This window comes from Heptranchias perlo, chromosome 10, assembly GCF_035084215.1.
Source record: "Heptranchias perlo isolate sHepPer1 chromosome 10, sHepPer1.hap1, whole genome shotgun sequence".
NCBI lineage: Eukaryota > Metazoa > Chordata > Chondrichthyes > Hexanchiformes > Hexanchidae > Heptranchias > Heptranchias perlo.
This window is the reverse complement of record NC_090334.1, coordinates 26,927,926-26,946,600: the sequence shown is the minus strand read 5'-3', so window position 1 is coordinate 26,946,600 and position 18,675 is coordinate 26,927,926. Positions and strand designations below refer to the sequence as shown.

Sequence of the window (18,675 nt, the reverse complement as noted above, 5' to 3'; positions counted from 1 at the left end):
GGTGTAGGCACCTGATGTAAAGAACGCCCATTTGAAATGGGTGTCCAATGTTACTAGGTGCCAATAGGTATCCTGGAACTTATGGAAAGGATATAGTATTATAAGGTTACGTGTGTTTTAGCTATTTGTTAACCATTTTCCCCCCATTTTTTTGTCTTTTCTCCTGCTGGCACACGTTCTGATGACTGTTTGTTCCAATTGATGTAAATGTTTTTTTTCCCCGAGCACCACTACTGGTACCGATGTGTTTCCTAAAGAGCACCCCTACATGATATGTCTGGAGGTAGAAGTGTGCCAGGCAGGTGAGACTACACAAAGAGGCCAATCAGTACCTGCACACCCAGATCCATAGGCAGAGGTGAAAATACCTCACCTTGCTAGACAATTAGCGCTGATGAAAGTTCCGCTTCCAAAGGAAGCAGGAACAGCAGACCCGATGGTTAGATGTGTGAATGCCTGACTAACTATAATATTGGCTGCTTCCTCAGAAACGTCCCAATCACAATATGTCATGCTTTCAGTGGCACTTAATGAATGACGGCATGCCAGAGTGGTCAAGAGTCAGCATTGCTCAATTGGCCACACTTGCCAAGTACCTGCAAACCATTCCAGCAGTCCCTGGTACAACTGCTTGGCAATGACCACGGGAACCGTCTTCTCAGAGTCGGAGTCAGCAGATAGGCAGATGCAGCTACCATGCAGCATAGGGCTGGTGAATGCAGTGATACTAATAGTCGGCTGTGGTCTGAAACTTGGCTGCATCTCCTTGCAGGCAAGCTACAATGATTACCTATGGGGATGGTTTTCATGAACAGGCACAGCGGACAACCCTCCTCACATCCACCTCAAGCAGCACCACCTTCATTTCAACAGCCATAAAACAATGGGTTGGCTACCAGGTTGCTCCATCATTGCCTGCCGACTCATGACTGCACCTTGGTTTTACTTTTCCTTCATTTTCTCTTCTTAGTCCCCTGCCCCTTCAGGCTGATAGTGGGTTGAGATACTGTTTAAGACTTTATTAAGACTTTCAGAATTGTTGGGCCCCATATGTGACACTTCCCTCAATTGTCTCATCCTTTTAAATTTGACTCACCTGCAATTTTCCTCTCCCACTATGAGCACGATCTTTAGATCCATGCAAATGTACAACTAAAGTAATGCGAATGAGTTGACTCAGGAAAATTGGATGCTAAAAACCCAGTTCCATTTGAATGTGTCTAAAAATCACCAGTAGGCATTCTGCTGGCAATTACACCAAGAGGGGAAAATCTAAGCTATGGATGCTTAAATAAAAATCAACTCAAAACAAATCAAATCTATTTCCTAATGATTATTAAAGTAACACATTTTGAACCCTCTTTAATTTACATTCGAGGTAATTTGGTACTTATTTATGAAAGTGCCTCTCTTGTAGATTTTAATATATCATGTACCTTTTTCAGAGATGATGAAAATATGTTAGATAATAACAGTCATATTCAAAAAGGAAGTTGATTTGAATAACTGCTTGCTTTAAGCTAGATGAACTTTAAGTAGAAAGTCTGCTTGACAAAAATTCAAATAAAGATTCATTAATTACCTTGTCAATATGGTGCAAATAATAGGATGCAACAAAATCCACAAGACTGATCTGATTATCCTAAAAGAGCAAATAAAAATAAATATTGTAGATTATTACCGTGAATATTATATACAAAGAAAAATAGTTGTGCTTTCCTGCGATGTTCTATTGCCCATTGGATGACCACCAGAGGTATGCCATTTTTGCCTTGAGTCATCAAAGAGGAAGTAGCTTTATTTTTTTTTTACAAACTGACACAGGCATAAATATTTCCTTCAGGTTTTAATTATCGGTCTTACTTTTCATTTAACAAAAGATAAACTATTCTCATAGGAACTGAAATCATGTTGTAGGACACTACCAAATGAACACTTAATGCATTTGTCTGAAATTCCTCTCTGCAAATTCAGCAATCACACCCCAGTCTCAGTCCCTTACAAAGTTATCAATTTAAGAGGCAGGTGGAGGCTCTGCCCTCACAAGGACATCCCGAACATTTGGGTGCAAGGCCAGGAACCAGCTTATCAAAGTCCCAGCTTTGTTTCTAGCTATTTTGGCTGACTCCTGCCAAAGTTACAGCGGGAGTCCACTGGAAAAGCTGTGAATTTTTGGGGCCAACCTGTTTAAAATAAATTGCTTAATGCCTCTATTTAAAAGAGGATTTTCAGCAAAACGGATTAAGCATGGTCCTCTCCTCATGAACTCCTCTTCCTCATCTAAATCATGCAGCTAACCCACACCCGCCACAAATGAGGTTCTGTATAATTGGTCTGCTAGGATACATTTTATAATCTTTAAGCTTCAGCAATGATGTGAGACAAAATCTCAAAAAGTTTGAACATTCCTAAGTCCTGAAACAATTTACCAGTAAACTGTTAATGTTACTGAAATTGGATGAAAATATTAATGAAGAAAAACTCTTTAACTTCTATTTTGCCAAAACTGGTTTGGATTTGGCAAAGCTATTTGATTCCTCCATTCTAGCTGTTTGTGACAAATCCAATTTGGAACATTTATCTTTTTTGTTTTATGCCATACGTCAGTTCACAAGACCGTGAATGTAATTAATTATAACTTGATGTCCCTATACTGAACGATCAGTAGCTTTTAAAAATCAGTCTTTTGTTGGTACAGGGGATCTTTCTCAACATACTAAAACTGCTATTTTATTTCATTATTTGGAATAAAAGTAGCTTCAAATATGATTAAAACAATTTTAAACCCATTTCTATCATTCTTGTTGAATTTAATGTTTTGATAAAAGTGGTAAACAGACTTGTAAATCATTTCAAAAAGGTTCTTCTTATCAAATCAGTCTGGAGCTAGATTGGAATGCACTGCCAAAACCTCTAGTATTTGACCCTTTTCTTTTATTGGAAGCTATTATGTTTTGCACCTCAGGAACATCCTCAGGAACGTCATTCAATTTCATGCAATAAATTACATTTAGATCATTTTCAAGCTGCCCAAGTCAATCATGTCTAACCTGATACTCAATTTATACTGGTACTGGGAACTGGAATCTGGGTCTGAGCAACAGAATATGCTGTTTGCTAGTTCATGGAACCACTTAGTATATAATGTTAAAGGGCTTTTAAAATCTTAACTGGTTATATTATATTATACAATGTGTACAATCTTCCAGTTTTATTCTTATTTTGCCATTACAATTTCAATATACTGATTCAGCAAGTTTTGCTGTCTACTACCAATGGTGAGTTTCGCTATTCAGGACAGTATTCGAAGACTGCTGCAGCTAAATGTTGCTGTTCTGGTTCAAACCTTATGCTACAACCACTGCGTTTTGACAAGAGGACAAAATAGTAAGATAAGCAGTGCAACATAGGCAAAGTGAAGCAAGGATCATGATGTATGGAAAAAAGGTGAGGCAATATCACCTTCTGAGAGATACTATGGCACTACAGGATTAATTTTTGTATTGCACGGACAAGCATTTTATTATGTTGCATATATTATGGCTAAGGATGGAGCAGCTTAAAATTCTGGATGTACACTGGCACAAAAACTCAATGATAACAATTAGAAGCCTAGAAACTACTATTGGACATTATTCCAGGGATAACTGTGGCTCACAGTTTTTGGGGGTAGAATTGGCACATGCCCATTAACCACTGATACTGCTTGCAGCACCATGTGAAAACTGTGCAATCTCCCACCTGCACAGTGGACTGGCCATTGGAGAAAAGATTCCCAGATCTTATTGCTGCCCAGAGATTTGCACCCATGCAAATTAATGACTGAATCAGTAGCAGGTCCATCTCGTCAACCAGTATAGGAGGTACAGGGCCACTTGAATCCCTGTCAGCTTCTACTGAAGCCCTGCAGGTGGTCAGCACAGTTACTCTTTCTACCCTTGCTTAGAAGAAGTCACAGATTAGGTACTAGACAGCACACATTAAGGGGAAGCACCATGATAAAATTCATTGACATCACTCACAGATAAAAATAAGTAAGGCAATAAATTGGTTGCACTATATTTGAATTTTGGTCAGGGGTGTATTTCTGATTGTACAGGGTTGGATAGCAACAAAACAGAAGGTGGCATTTATGCTTGTTGAGAAAATGCAGTGGCACTTTTGCAGCAGGTGTGCTGCACTATTTTCTTGGTTACATGTGGACAGGAGAGTTCCTTATAAGAGCAGCTCAGGCATTTAGCTAGATGTAGTTTGGATGAGTGCCTGGCTGCACTGTTGTTTCAGGAGCTACATCATAACCTGCTCATCCTTTAATTCCAGTTTGCCCTCCTCCCTCTCCATAGTTAGGCTTCTTTGTATTGAAAAAGTGTATAGCATGCAGTAGATAATGATGATCTTGGTGACCATAGCAGGCCTGGACTGTAAAGCATCTCCTGACTTGTTAAATCATCTTAAGTGTTGCCTCTAGATGGTGATGGCATAATCTATATTGATCCTGGTAGTTGCATGGTTTTCATTGTATCTGTGCTCTACTTTTAGGTATGGCTGGCGCATGGGTGTCAGTAACCAAGGCTTAAGAGGTTAGTCATGGTTACTGAGGAGTCATCCTGGCAGTCTGCCTTCACCTTCAAATAGTGGCACAGACTACTGCCTTACTAAGAAAGCATCATGACCACTACCTGGGAAGTGGGCACTGATTTTATGATACAATGTTACTGATTACTGACCAGTTGAATATTGACAGAGGCCTTTTTCAGGCAGGCCCTGGTATTGCGTCTGGGAGCCCAGATGTTCACATGGGAATCAATGATCCTCTAGACTTTGTGGAATCCAGTAATGCACTGAAATTGAACAGCCCTGTCATGCTACTGTTGTTGATCATAAAATCATACAGCACAGAAGGAGGCCATTCAGCCCATTGTATCTGTGTCAGCACTTTGAAAGAGCTATTCAATTAGTCCCACTACCCTGCTCTTTTGCCTTGGCCCTGCAAATTTTTCCTTTTCAGTTATATATCCAATTCCCTTTTGAAAGTTACTATTGAATTTGATCTATCACCCTTTTCAGGCAGTGCATTCCAGATCATTACAACTCGCTGCGTAAAAAAAATTCTTCTCATCTTCCCTCAGGTTCTTTTGCCAATTATCTTAAATCTGTGTCCTCTGGTTACCGACCTTCCTGCCAGTGGAAACAGTTTATCTTTATTTACTCTATCAAACCCCTTCATAATTTTGAACACCTCTATTAAATCTAATGGGAAAGATCATGAATGAGTTGGTCCTGTTCATTAGCATTAATCAAACGTTTGATATATCTGTATACTTAAAATTGATTTTTATTGCAGCCTGAAAGGAGCTGGAAGCATAAAAGTTGAGGGTGGTGAGAACCTGGACTGCTACTGGTAGTGCTATTCTTTTGTGAAGTCTGTCTGCCGCAGATGGCTCAGCTCTGTAACAGCCTCATTGCTGAACCTGAGCCTGCAGAGGCAGATCTCCAACATTGCCATATAGCTGCACCTGGGCCTGTCAAAACAGTTGCTTGGTTAATGGCAGGTGCAGGCAGCCAGCCTCTGGTGCAATTGGCTTTCCCTGGAATCCCTTCTTTGGACTTCTTCCTCCTTTCCTAGCAAGCTCAAGGAGTAGGGAACACTGAATCTGATGCCCATGAATTTCAATTCAATAGCAGCAGAAGTCACTTCCAGAATGAAAAAAACATGACTAGCCTTTAACACCTATTTTAATGGTCACAGCACTCTGGGATTTCATGTGTCTGCCAATTATTTGTTTATCTGCATTTATGCATTTAGATGAAGCTCTTGAACACTGTGTGTGCATGCAGTCAATGCCAGTGAACAACCAGGTATGGAGTTCTGGATGACGGACTAAAAAAAAAATCAGAAATCTGGTGAAATCAGAAACTCCCAATTTCCCAACCCCCACTCACCCAGTTCTCACTGGCAGGACTATTTCTACCAGTCATAAATTCTACCCTAAAGAATGTATATAAACGGCTTGAGCTTTGTTTTAAACTTCATGACCACAACTTAACTCCTCATGTTACTATATATGGTTATAACAAACACTTCAATGTGTTTTTAGGAACAAAAAATTACTTTCTACTCAAGGTACCTATTCTAGCATAAAAGGAATGTATTATTTTAGTAGATAATTAAAATTAAATTGTGGTGCAATTGCTAAACTGTTAAGTTTGAGCTATAAATGTTGTTTTAACCATAGATAAATGCAGACTATTTACACCAATGGAATCATAAGAAATCGATACTCTATTAATGCTTTGCAATTCACAGCTACCTACTAGTTCACATATGTACTGTGACACAGAGTTATCATTTGTTAAAAGACAACTATTTAACATTGGACATTGTTTACAGTCAGAATTTAGATATAACATACTCTGCTTTTGACATCCTTTAACTTTGGAAGAATTTCTAAACCAAATCCGTCTGCTTGGCCACGTGTCCTGTTCCCACCATTCATGTGATTTCCAAAAGCTAGGATGAGTCCAAGCACAATCTTCACACTTTCTTGATCTGTCAAACTCTGCACAAAAAAGTTTTAATTAATGAGTGAATTTTTTTTTTAACATTCAGATAATAGAAAGGTAGATAGCTAACCAACAATACTGCAATTTTCATTCCTAGATACACCAAGAGCCAAATTCTGCAATACTCAGAGACCACAGATAAATTCATACAGTTGGCTTGTTGATATATTTTGGAATAAGTTTACACTCTTTTTAAACATAAAATTGGATATTCCTAGTGTGTATTCAACAAGGTGACAATAAACCAATCCGATTAGATGAACAATTAACAGATCATTTGCAAAGATGACAGTTGGGATATGGTCTGCAGAATCATGTAGTTAAACAAAAGTTAACAAAACTGGATTCCAAGATTTAGAGGTAATGGTATGATGAGTCTTGATTTTAACACAGTAAAAATACAGGGAAGTGTCTAGTTTCTTCAGTCTTTTTGTTTTTTTTAAAAAACTAAATACAGAGTAAAATAATACACCATTGTGGGAGCGCCATCATCACAAGGACTGCAGCGGTTCAAGGAGAAGGCCCACCACCACCTTTTGAACGCAACTAGGGATGGGCAATAAATGTTGCAATTGGCGGCCTCACCCCGAGAACAAATAAAACAAAATTAATCTCAGCAAGTTATTGGGGCTATCAAAATACTTTTGGATTTTATCCTAAATATATTTGTTTAATCATACCTTGCTCAAGTGTAGGACATTCTCTACTTTGCGGTGTATTGAGGAGATTCCTTCCATAAAAACAGACTGGAATATGATGCAGTGGGTACGTTCAGCAAAGTTGGGAATCTGTGATAATTCATACAAGAACCTATTGTAAAGTAATAAGTGATTTGAGTCAGATGTAGCTTTTTTGAATTCATATGACAAAGAAACCAATTAATGCAAAAACAATATAAGTAAAACCAATGGCTATAATATTTTATTGAGGTTATCAACAATACACCTTCTAATTTGAATTCCAGTAGGTAAGGTTATATGTTTTAATAAGCAACAGTGAATGATCAGCACAGTAGAGATGGAGCGATAATTAAAGCACAAGGTGACAGCCAATGCTCTAATTAATTCAAATGTAAGGAATCTTACAACACCAGGTTATAGTCCAACAATTTTATTTTAAAAATCATAAGCTTTCGGAGATTATCTCCTTCGTCAGGTGAGTAGTGAATGAGAGGTTCTCAAATCGCATATCTTATATTAGGCTGGGACACCATCACACCAATCAAAGGTGTCGTTGGTGTTCTGACAGGTTAGCCACGGAAAACAGTAGGTCCCAGTATACTGAATACACAATGTGTCAAATTACACAGACAGAGAGAAAGAGACCCGAAAGGCAGAGAGAGAGAGAGAGAGAGAGAGAGAATTTCCAGTTGTATTAAAAACAGATAACTTTTTATTCCCTGCTGGTGGGGTTACGTGTAACGTGACATGAACCCAAGATCCCGGTTGAGGCCGTCCTCATGGGTGCGGAACTTGGCTATCAATTTCTGCTCGACGATTTTGCGTTGTTGTGTGTCTCGAAGGCCGCCTTGGAGAATGCTTACCCGAAGATCGGTGGCTGAATGTCCTTGACTGCTAAAGTGTTCCCCGACTGGGAGGGAACCCTCCTGTCTGGCGATTGTTGCGCGGTGCAGGAAAGGATGCCCCGGAGCATGGTACATTGGCGAGACCATGCAGACACTGCGACAACGGATGAACGGACACCGCGCAACAATCGCCAGACAGGAGGGTTTCCTCCCAGTCGGGGAACACTTTAGCAGTCAAGGACATTCAGCCACTGATCTTCGGGTAAGCATTCTCCAAGGCGGCCTTCGAGACACACAACAACGCAAAATCGTCGAGCAGAAATTGATAGCCAAGTTCCGCACCCATGAGGACGGCCTCAACCGGGATCTTGGGTTCATGTCACGCTACACATAACCCCACCAACAGGGAAAAAAAAGTTATCTGTTTTTAATACAACTGGAAATTCTCTCTCTCTCTCTGCCTTTCGGGTCTCTTTCTCTCTGTCTGTGTAATTTGACACATTGTGTATTCAGTATACTGGGACCTACTGTTTTCCGTGGCTAACCTGTCAGAACACCAACAACACCTTTGATTGGTGTGATGGTGTCCCAGCCTAATATAAGATATGCGATTTGAGAACCTCTCATTCACTCACTCACCTGACGAAGGAGATAATCTCCGAAAGCTTGTGATTTTTAAAATAAAATTGTTGGACTATAACCTGGTGTTGTAAGATTCCTTACATTTGTCCACCCCAGTCCATCACCGGCATCTCCACATCCTAATTAATTCAATTAGTACAACTAGTAGCTGAAAGTCAAGTTGTTTTATATATATGAAATTATGTATATATATAGGCAATTTCACATCCCTACCATTTACTGTGATTGATTAATCGCTATATGGAGACTAAATTTAATATCTCTTTTTTTATGAGCCTAAAACAGGCATAATGATAACCAATTCAGCAGGGTAGAGGCCCGCATCCGATCTGCATGGGTGTTCGGACCACTGCTAAATTGGTCATGATCTTTTTTTTAGGTGACCCTGGTGGAGGCCGCTCATAAAAAGCCTTCAGGTGTCAGAAGGAGCAGAAGTGCTCCGTCTGGGTCCGGAAAACAACTGCGAGCCGGTGCCAGCCAGCCCCTCCGGTTTGCCACCCCCATCCCTCGGATTTACATCTGGATCCCGATTGGTGCCTGCAGCTCGCCTGATTTATTCTTTTTTTTTATTCGTTCACGGGATGTGGGCGTCGCTGGCAAGGCCAGCATTTATTGCCCATCCCTAATTGCCCTTGAGAAGGTGGTGGTGAGCCGCCTTCTTGAACCGCTGCAGTCCGTGTGGTGACGGTTCTCCCACTGTGCTGTTAGGAAGGGAGTTCCAGGATTTTGACCCAGTGACAATGAAGGAACGGCGATATATTTCCAAGTCAGGATGGTGTGTGACTTGGAGGGGAACGTGCAGGTGGTGTTGTTCCCATGCGCCTGCTGCCCTTGTCCTTCTAGGTGGTAGAGGTCGCGGGTTTGGGAGGTGCTGTCGAAGAAGCCTTGGCGAGTTGCTGCAGTGCATCCTGTGGATGGTGCACACTGCAGCCACAGTGCGCCGGTGGTGAAGGGAGTGAATGTTTAGGGTGGTGGATGGGGTGCCAATCAAGCGGGCTGCTTTATCTTGGATGGTGTCGAGCTTCTTGAGTGTTGTTGGAGCTGCACTCATCCAGGCAAGTGGAGAGTATTCCATCACACTCCTGACTTGTGCCTTGTAGATGGTGGAAAGGCTTTGGGGAGTCAGGAGGTGAGTCACTCGCCGCAGAATACCCAGCCTCTGACCTGCTCTCATAGCCACAGTATTTATATGGCTAGTCCAGTTAAGTTTCTGGTCAATGGTAACCCCCAGGATGTTGATGGTGGGGGATTCAGCGATGGTAATACCGTTGAATGTCAAGGGGAGGTGGTTAGACTCTCTCTTGTTGGAGATGGTCATTGCCTGGCACTTATCTGGCGCGAATGTTACTTGCCACTTATGAGCCCAAGCCTGGATGTTGTCCAGGTCTTGCTGCATGCGGGCTCGGACTGCTTCATTATCTGAGGGGTTGCGAATGGAACTGAACACTGTGCAATCATCAGCGAACATCCCCATTTCTGACCTTATGATGGAGGGAAGGGCATTGATGAAGCAGCTGAAGATGGTTGGGCCTAGGACACTGCCCTGAGGAACTCCTGCAGCAATGCCCTGGGGCTGAGATGATTGGCCTCCAACAACCACTACCATCTTCCTTTGTGCTAGGTATGACTCCAGCCACTGGAGAGATTTCCCCCTGATTCCCATTGACTTCAATTTTACTAGGGCTCCTTGGTGCCACACTCGGTCAAATGCTGCCTTGATGTCAAGGGCAGTCACTCTCACCTCACCTCTGGAATTCAGCTCTTTTGTCCATGTTTGGACCAAGGCTGTAATGAGGTCTGGAGCCGAGTGGTCCTGGCGGAACCCAAACTGAGCATCGGTGAGCAGGTTATTGGTGAGTAAGTGCCGCTTGATAGCACTGTCGACGACACCTTCCATCACTTTGCTGATGATTGAGAGTAGACTGATGGGGCGGTAATTGGCCGGATTGGATTTGTCCTGCTTTTTGTGGACAGGACATACCTGGGCAATTTTCCACATTGTCAGGTAGATGCCAGTGTTGTAGCTGTACTGGAACAGCTTGGCTAGAGGCGCAGCTAGTTCTGGAGCACAAGTCTTCAGCACTACAGCTGGGATGTTGTCGGGGCCCATAGCCTTTGCTGTATCCAGTGCACTCAGCCGTTTCTTGATATCACGTGGAGTGAATCGAATTGGCCGAAGACTGGCTTCCGTGATGGTGGGGATATCGGGAGGAGGCTGAGATGGATCATCCACTCGGCACTTCTGGCTGAAGATGGTTGCAAACGCTTCAGCCTTGTCTTTTGCACTCACGTGCTGGACTCCGCCATCATTGAGAATGGGGATGTTTGCAGAGCCTCCTCCTCCCGTTAGTTGTTTAATTGTCCACCACCATTCACGACTGGATGTGGCAGGACTGCAGAGCTTTGATCTGATCCGTTGGTTGTGGAATCGCTTAGCTCTGTCTGTAGCATGTTGCTTCCGCTGTTTAGCATGCATGTAGTCCTGAGTTGTAGCTTCACCAAGTTGGCACCTCATGATTTAGGTACGCCTGGTGCTGCTCCTGGCATGCTCTTCTACACTCCTCATTGAACCAGGGTTGATCCCCTGGCTTGTTGGTAATGGTAGAGTGAGGAATATGCCGGGCCATGAGGTTACAGATTGTGCTGGAATACAATTCTGCTGCTGCTGATGGCCCACAGCGCCTCATGGATGCCCACTTTTGAGCTGCTAGATCTGTTCTGAATCTATCCCATTTAGCATGGTGGTAGTGCCACACAACACGTTGGATGGTGTCCTCAGTGCAAAGACGGGACTTCGTTTCCACGAGGACTGTGCAGCTGTCACTCCTACCAATACTGTCATGGACAGATGCATTTGCGACAGGTAGATTGGTGAGGACGAGGTCAAGTAAGTTTTTCCCTCGTGTTGGTTCGCTCACCACCTGCCGCAGGCCCAGTCTGGCTGTTATGTCCTTCAGGACTCGGCCAGCTCGGTCAGTAGTGGTGCTACCGAGCCACTCTTGGTGATGGACATTGAAGTCCCCCAACCAGAGTACAGTTTGTGCCCTTGCTACCCTCCGTGCTTCCTCCAAATGGTGCTCAACATGGAGGAGGACTGATTCATCAGCTGAGGGAGGACGGTAGGTGGTAATCAGCAGGAGGTTTCCGTGCCCATGTTTGACCTGATGCCATGAGATTTCATGGGGTCCAGAGTCAATGTTGAGGACTCCCAGGGCCACTCCCTCCTGACTGTATATCACTGTACCGCCACCTCTGGTGGGTCTGTCCTGCCGGTGGGACAGGACATACCCAGGGATGGTGATGGAAGAGTCTGGGACGTTGGCTGAAAGATATGATTCTGTAAGTATGGCTATGTCAGGCTGTTGCTTGACTAGTCTGTGGGACAGCTCTCCCAATTTTGGCACAAGTCCCCAGATGTTAGTAAGGAGGACCTTGCAGGGTCGACTGGGCTTGGTGTTTTGCCGTAGTCGTGTCCGGTGCCTAGTGGCCCGTCCGGTTTTATTCTTATTATGACTTTTCGTAGCGAGATTTTACAACTGAGTGGCTTGCTAGGCCATTTCAGAGGGCAATTAAGAATCAACCACATTGCTGTGGGTCTGGAGTCACATACAGGCCAGACCGGGTGAGGATGGCAGGTTTCCTTCCCTAAAGGACATTAGTGAACCAGATGGGTTTTTACAACAATCCGGTAGTTTCATGGCCATCATTACTGATACTAGTATTTTAATTCCAGATTTTTATTTAATTAATTGAATTTAATTAATTGAATTTAAATTCGCCAGCTGCCATGGTGGGATTTGAACTCATGACTCTGGATTTTAGTCCAGGCCTCTGGATTACTAGCCCAGTAACATAACCACTATGCTACCGTACGATTAGTTCAGTCCTTAGGTCTCTCCATTCCAGCACGTCGTGGCTGCACACCACCAGAATCGTGCCTGGTTTGTGATGCTAAGGAATTATGCCCCAATATGTTTATAACAAACCTTGGAATCCCAGAATATACAAAAGAATAAATTGCTCCCATCCACTAAAGAAATGCTCTGTAGCGTTTTTCTAAATAAATGATTATTACACAACATAATAAACTTTTGAAATTAAAAACAAAGCTGTTGATATATTAGAAACATTTCGCTGTGAAAGATCATCAAAACAAAGTAACACTATTTGCACTACTCAGTCTGGGAGGCAAACACCCATATGAATTTATAGGGAATATATTGACTGTTCTCTTTATACTTGACTGGAGGCATACGGTTACAAGAGTTTTTTTTAGAAAGGAACTAATTAAAGTAATAAAAAATACAATATATAGTATTATGGAGATACAAAACATAGTACTGCAATTTCCTTTGCTTGAAATCTGGCAGGATAGTGGCGGAAAAGGAGGCAAAATTGGACCGTGCAATACTGACAGTTCATTTTAATCTTAAAGAAGTCATTGTGATACAATAGCAAATGAAATCAATACTGCTTTGATTTTTTTTAAAACCTTTACTGCTTTAAAGAACGTTCAAATAATTGGACCAGAGGCTCCTGGAGCCAAGGTTCAGTGATAAAATATCCTGTTCCTCTGCCCTAGTCAATGCCACGATGTCAGAACAATCAGGATTCCAACCATCTTGTAGTGAGTTGGAGCCTTTTCCTTTCAATTTGTTTTACAAATCTAATACTGTATTTTTAAAAAATAATACATAAAATAGAGTTTATGATCAGAATCCTCATAGTAATGTCATTACATCATGACAAATTTTTGGAGGAGCTAAGGTTAGCCTTATGAGGGGTGAAATTTAACATTCCTCTGGTAGATGAGCACCAGTTAAATTCCGAATATGCACTGACCGCATTTGAGCTAGTCTGTGATCATTTGCAGAAATTGATTCAATTTCACGTTGTCATCCAGTTGCATACCACTGGGTAAGTTTTATTCATAACATATGCATTTGTTTCTTAATTTAGTGTGTGTTTTAATTTAAAATTAGTTCACTTAGACACCTAGTTTAATTTACATTTCCCTGGCTGTCTGCTTCTAATTTAAAATTTGTTTGCCATTTCTTACCGAGGCCTACTTCCTAAATTCAGTTGCCGCCCTCTGCTCCGTGAGTTCAGCTCTTCCATATGATTCCTTCTAACCAGAGGACTCCTCGCCAGATTCTAAGTCCTCACTGGTAAGGGCTGTTACACTGCCACCACCCCCCCCCCCCCCCACCCAAACCAGATCTTCTTTTCCCCACTTCTTGGGCTGCCAGGTATAGGCCTCCCTCTGACCCTGGCTTTCTGGCTGGTCTTTGGTACAGGCCTGACTCCTCACCATTGCCTTTTCCACCAATCCAGTTGTACGCTGAAGTTTCATTACATGACCTTCCTGCCCATCAAACAGCCATAATAAACAAAAGCGTTCAAAGAAATTGAAAATAAAAATCTTTTTTTTTAAATGCTCCTAAGATTTTTCTCCTGGGTTGCTTGCAGCAGTGTCCAGGAGATTATTCTTTAATTCCTGGAGACTCCAGGACAACCCTGCAGGATTGGCAACTCTATCTGCCATGAAACTCTGTATAACTCTATGACTCTATGACTCTATGAAACTGACTCTTTAAATATTTTCTTCAGCATATGCAGTCTTTCCTGCAAGTTCTCAGAGTTTTGTTTTCAGCTATTGCCCCAGAGAGATATTTACATTTTATCTTTTGGCCTTCAGTTGACTTTGCCTGGTGGCTCGTGACAGATTTAGATTTAAATTTTATCTTGGGACTTTGGCTCCACTGATTTCTGGCCATGAACTGGGGCCACTTTTTTGAATTTTATCTCTGGCTTTCCTGACCTGAACCTCCAATGTCTGCCCCAATCCCATTCTCAACCTACACCTTCCCTTGTGGCCATGCTGCTTAGCCTGGAAGCTCCCTGCTGCTCTTTTTGCCTACACGAGCACTCAAACCCAACATCTGCCCCAGGACTTTGTTCCCGACCTTCCCATTTCACCTTCACCACTTGCCTTTGCCACTGCTCCACACCCAAACCCGAACTTGAGACCTGATGCTTACCAGCAGATCACAAAGAACAGAAATGAAACATCCAGACAAACAGAAACTCAGATCAGGTGAGAAAAAGTGACATGGAGAGAAAAACAGAAATTGAGGAGCAGGAAGATCAGCAGGCAAATAGACAGAGACACAGAGACGTGGAAGGGGAGAGGGATTGGGGAAAGAGAGCGAGAGACACATTTGGGCAGATAGAAACATCTGAAAAGTGAGACAAATGTGGTGAAAGAAAATGAGATCTCTCAGGGTGTGATAGGCAGAGGGCACAGTGACACATTGTAGAGCTTCCTACCTATCTCTAACTATTATTATGTAGCATTCATAAATTCCACTATGAATACAAAGTAATTTGGCATATGGCCAAAGGGTCCTGATCCACAAAGGACATTCTTATACAACCACTATAATCATTTGGAAGGAAAGAAACACTTTTGTTTCATTACTACTTGTTGCATTTTCCTCATTTATCCCAAGACTTAACTTAAATTTCTGCATTTTGTTGTTAAACATCATGTGACTTTCCTACCATATTCATCAGGCAATGACCATCTCCAACAAGACAGAGTCTAACCACCTCCCCTTGACATTCAACGGCATTACCATCGCCGAATCCCCCACCATCAACATCCTGGGGGTCACCATTGACCAGAAACTTAACTGGACCAGCCGTATAAATACCGTGGCTACGAGAGCAGGTCAGAGGCTGGGTATTCTGCGGCGAGTGACTCACCTCCTGACTCCCCAAAGCCTTTCCACCATCTACAAGGCACAAGTCAGGAGTGTGATGGAATACTCTCCACTGCTTGGATGAGTGCAGCTCCAACAAAATTCAAGAAGCTCGACACCATCCAAGATAAAGCAGCCCGCTTGATTGGCACCCCATCCACCTCCCTAAACATTCACTCCCTTCACCATCGGCGCACAGTGGCTGCAGTGTGTACTATCCACGGGATGCACTGCAGCAACTCGCCAAGGCTTCTTCGACAGCACCTCCCAAACCCACGACTTCTACCACCTAGAAGGACAAGAGCAGCAGGCACATGGGAAAAACACCACCTGCACATTCCCCTCCAAGTCACACACCATCCTGACTTGGAAATATATCGCCGTTCCTTCATCGTTGCTGGGTCAAAATCCTGGAACTCCCTTCCTAACAGCACAGTGGGAAAACCGTCACCACACGGACTGCAGCGGTTCAAGAAGGTGGCTCACCACCACCTTCTCAAGGGCAATTAGGGATGGGCAATAAATGCCGGCCTCGCCAGCGACGCCCACATCCCATGAACGAAAAAAAATATATATTCATCAGGCTATAATTAACCCTCTGCATATAGTGCATGGTACATTCTGCACTTACTTTAGAGGAAAGCATTTGTTTTGTTACATTTTTATCGGGTCAAAGAAATATTCAAAGGTAACGCAAGTTCTATTTTATACTTTAAAACTTCTGGAAAATAAACATTTTAGCTCATAAAGCTAATCTTTTCAGAATTAAATTATTCTTTACGTATCATAGCTAAGGCCAGCATTAATCACACAGAATACTTGTCACTTTAAGACCATTCCAACCAGAACTATATGATCTCCCCTTCACACACCCTATGCCTATTGCCCCCACATGCCCATACTGAGTTATTTTCAATAAAAAAAGGGCAAGACAGTAGATAGATAAGATTACAATAAGGAATTCATTTGTACTTTTCATTTTTTGAAAGTCGGGTAGTCAACTAGTTAAATGATAAATTTCAACAATAGTTTAATGATGATTCCTTTATACAGAAAGACGGGAAACACCACTGATCCCAGTTGAGATCATTTTAAAGACAGAATTATTCATAGTAAGTTGCCCAATGTCAAGCTGGCTTAATCAATGCAGCATAATTAATAAACAATAAAAATTTTTGCTTGTGGCACAAATTAGACAATAATTAAATGACTAAAAATGTATGTAGTATCAAAATAAACATGCTTAGATTTTGAAGTGTAAACAAGCTGGTACCAAAATCAATTGTAGTGTTAAAATCTTCTTATAAGTTATATTAAATGTCTAGTCATTTAATAAAGGAATTATTCTTCATGATGAGCAAAATAATCTCCTTGTCCAATCATTCCCGTAATGTAAACATTGTACAATGTTTGGGGAATTAATTGGGCCTTAACAAGACTTTTTTTCCAACATTTTTATTAACTGGATATCAATCAATTGTTGCATACTGAATATTATACATTGTTCTTATTTCACTAGACAACATGGAAACACACATCAGCTATCTCATTCTTATATTTCAGCATTACTATTGATGATCATATACAAGCCATAATTCTGTGATCCCAGCGGGGAAGCTAAACTTGCAAGGAATACAGATAGGAGATGGAGCTGCAATACTCTAGCCCTTATTCTCTAACCCATGCTGTCTATGATTGCAGCTCTCTGCTGGATGCACAGAACCTCCCCTATACTGTTTTAACTAGCACAGCAAAAATAAATTCCTTACTGTTCTGGCTTATCCAGGAGCTTTACTTCTTCCTCTTTTGACTTCTCATAATATTTGCATATCTTTACCAGTTCTTCCGCCTGTGCTCTCTGTAATGTAGGGACATAATTAAAATGATTATCCAACAATTACATGACTTCAGTATAACACTAACAAAACAATAAAATGTATTATGTGCCCAAAGTTTGAACCTGGTCTGTACTGAAGCAGGCCCTTTAGGCTTGCATTTGTGGTGCTTACATCTGGATCAAGAATGCCCTTTGCCACTTCCACCCACAATCTAGAATGGTGTGAAATTAGCCGAGCAGTTCTGGCACAAAGGAGGAAAACACTTCAAGTAATGCTATAACATTATTACAAATTGTTTTGTGCATTTATAAAGCCAAGACTCGTGATCGTTAAATTGTGATTTCATGATTAGATAATGTTGTTCCAATACGCATGGATTATGACATGACTCGCATGCTCCAGTGATCTCTGAATTCCTGGTTGTAGTTTGCTTCTGTGTTTCAGAGCTCTCTATTGCCATTCCATCTTCCTACAACTGACTCCCATCTCAACAGACATTCAAAAGCAATGAATAACGTCAGTTTGATACAAATTCTAATCCACTGCAATTGTGATACAGTATAATATCTTTTATGAGTCGAATATTTTAACAGCAGTATAACAATTACAACATGCTACTTGAATGATACCAAAACAGGAAAGGAGCCATACTTTATTGGATTCTATTTTAATTTAATGATTTGATGACAAACAGTGGGAGTTTAAGATGGCAGCTGCAGAGCTGCTTTTAAAAACTGCTAAAAGGTGACCCCAAGAACAGAAGACTCTCCGATTGGAAAATGCAACTTTCCAGGCATCTGGTTCACAAAGTTACTTGAGGTCAGCATAGGTGCTTTTGATTAGTCAGAAGCACTTCAGCAATTTATAAACAATTTAATATTCATTTTAGTTTCTAAAGCTACAGTTACACTGCTACATTCAGCGATGCAACAAGGTGCTTTCGGGTGCACATCAACATGAAAATGACAGAATAACTCAAGAGTTAAGTTCCAAACAGATTACCTAGCTCACTGAAACCCAAAATAAGAACACTTGTGACGTATTTGTATATTTGTTATATTTAATGCAAGACATTTGACAAGGTAATCAAATGAACACTTTTTTGAATTTACTTTCACTCTTTTATTAATAATAATAAGTCAATGGCATTGCACATAGGGATTAAGACCATGTGTAGACTTCAGATGAAATGGGGTTAGAGGGCAGGGGATAACTGGACCAAACAGCACAGTTGTAATTCAGTTCCCATTTTAAAGTCATACATTTGGTCCTTATTTTTATATAATATTTTGTTTTGATAGCATTATTTATAGTTAAAGCGGGGGGAATGCTGCTGCAGCAG

At 41.6% G+C, this 18,675-nt stretch overlaps 1 protein-coding gene across 3 annotated transcripts in view; it reads right to left on the bottom strand.

Moving 5' to 3' along the window:
* The window catches only part of fmn1 (formin 1), a 449,066-nt gene that overhangs the window by 177,791 nt on the left and 252,600 nt on the right, over positions 1-18,675 (bottom strand). For all 3 annotated transcript variants that reach the window (XM_067991364.1, XM_067991365.1, XM_067991366.1), the window contains 4 exons: positions 17,265-17,353; positions 7,245-7,374; positions 6,414-6,560; positions 1,583-1,642 (listed from right to left, as the gene is read on the bottom strand). In XM_067991364.1, coding sequence (XP_067847465.1) covers positions 1,583-1,642; positions 6,414-6,560; positions 7,245-7,374; positions 17,265-17,353 — 426 coding nt within the window. The remainder of the gene's footprint in view (positions 1-1,582; positions 1,643-6,413; positions 6,561-7,244; positions 7,375-17,264; positions 17,354-18,675) is intronic.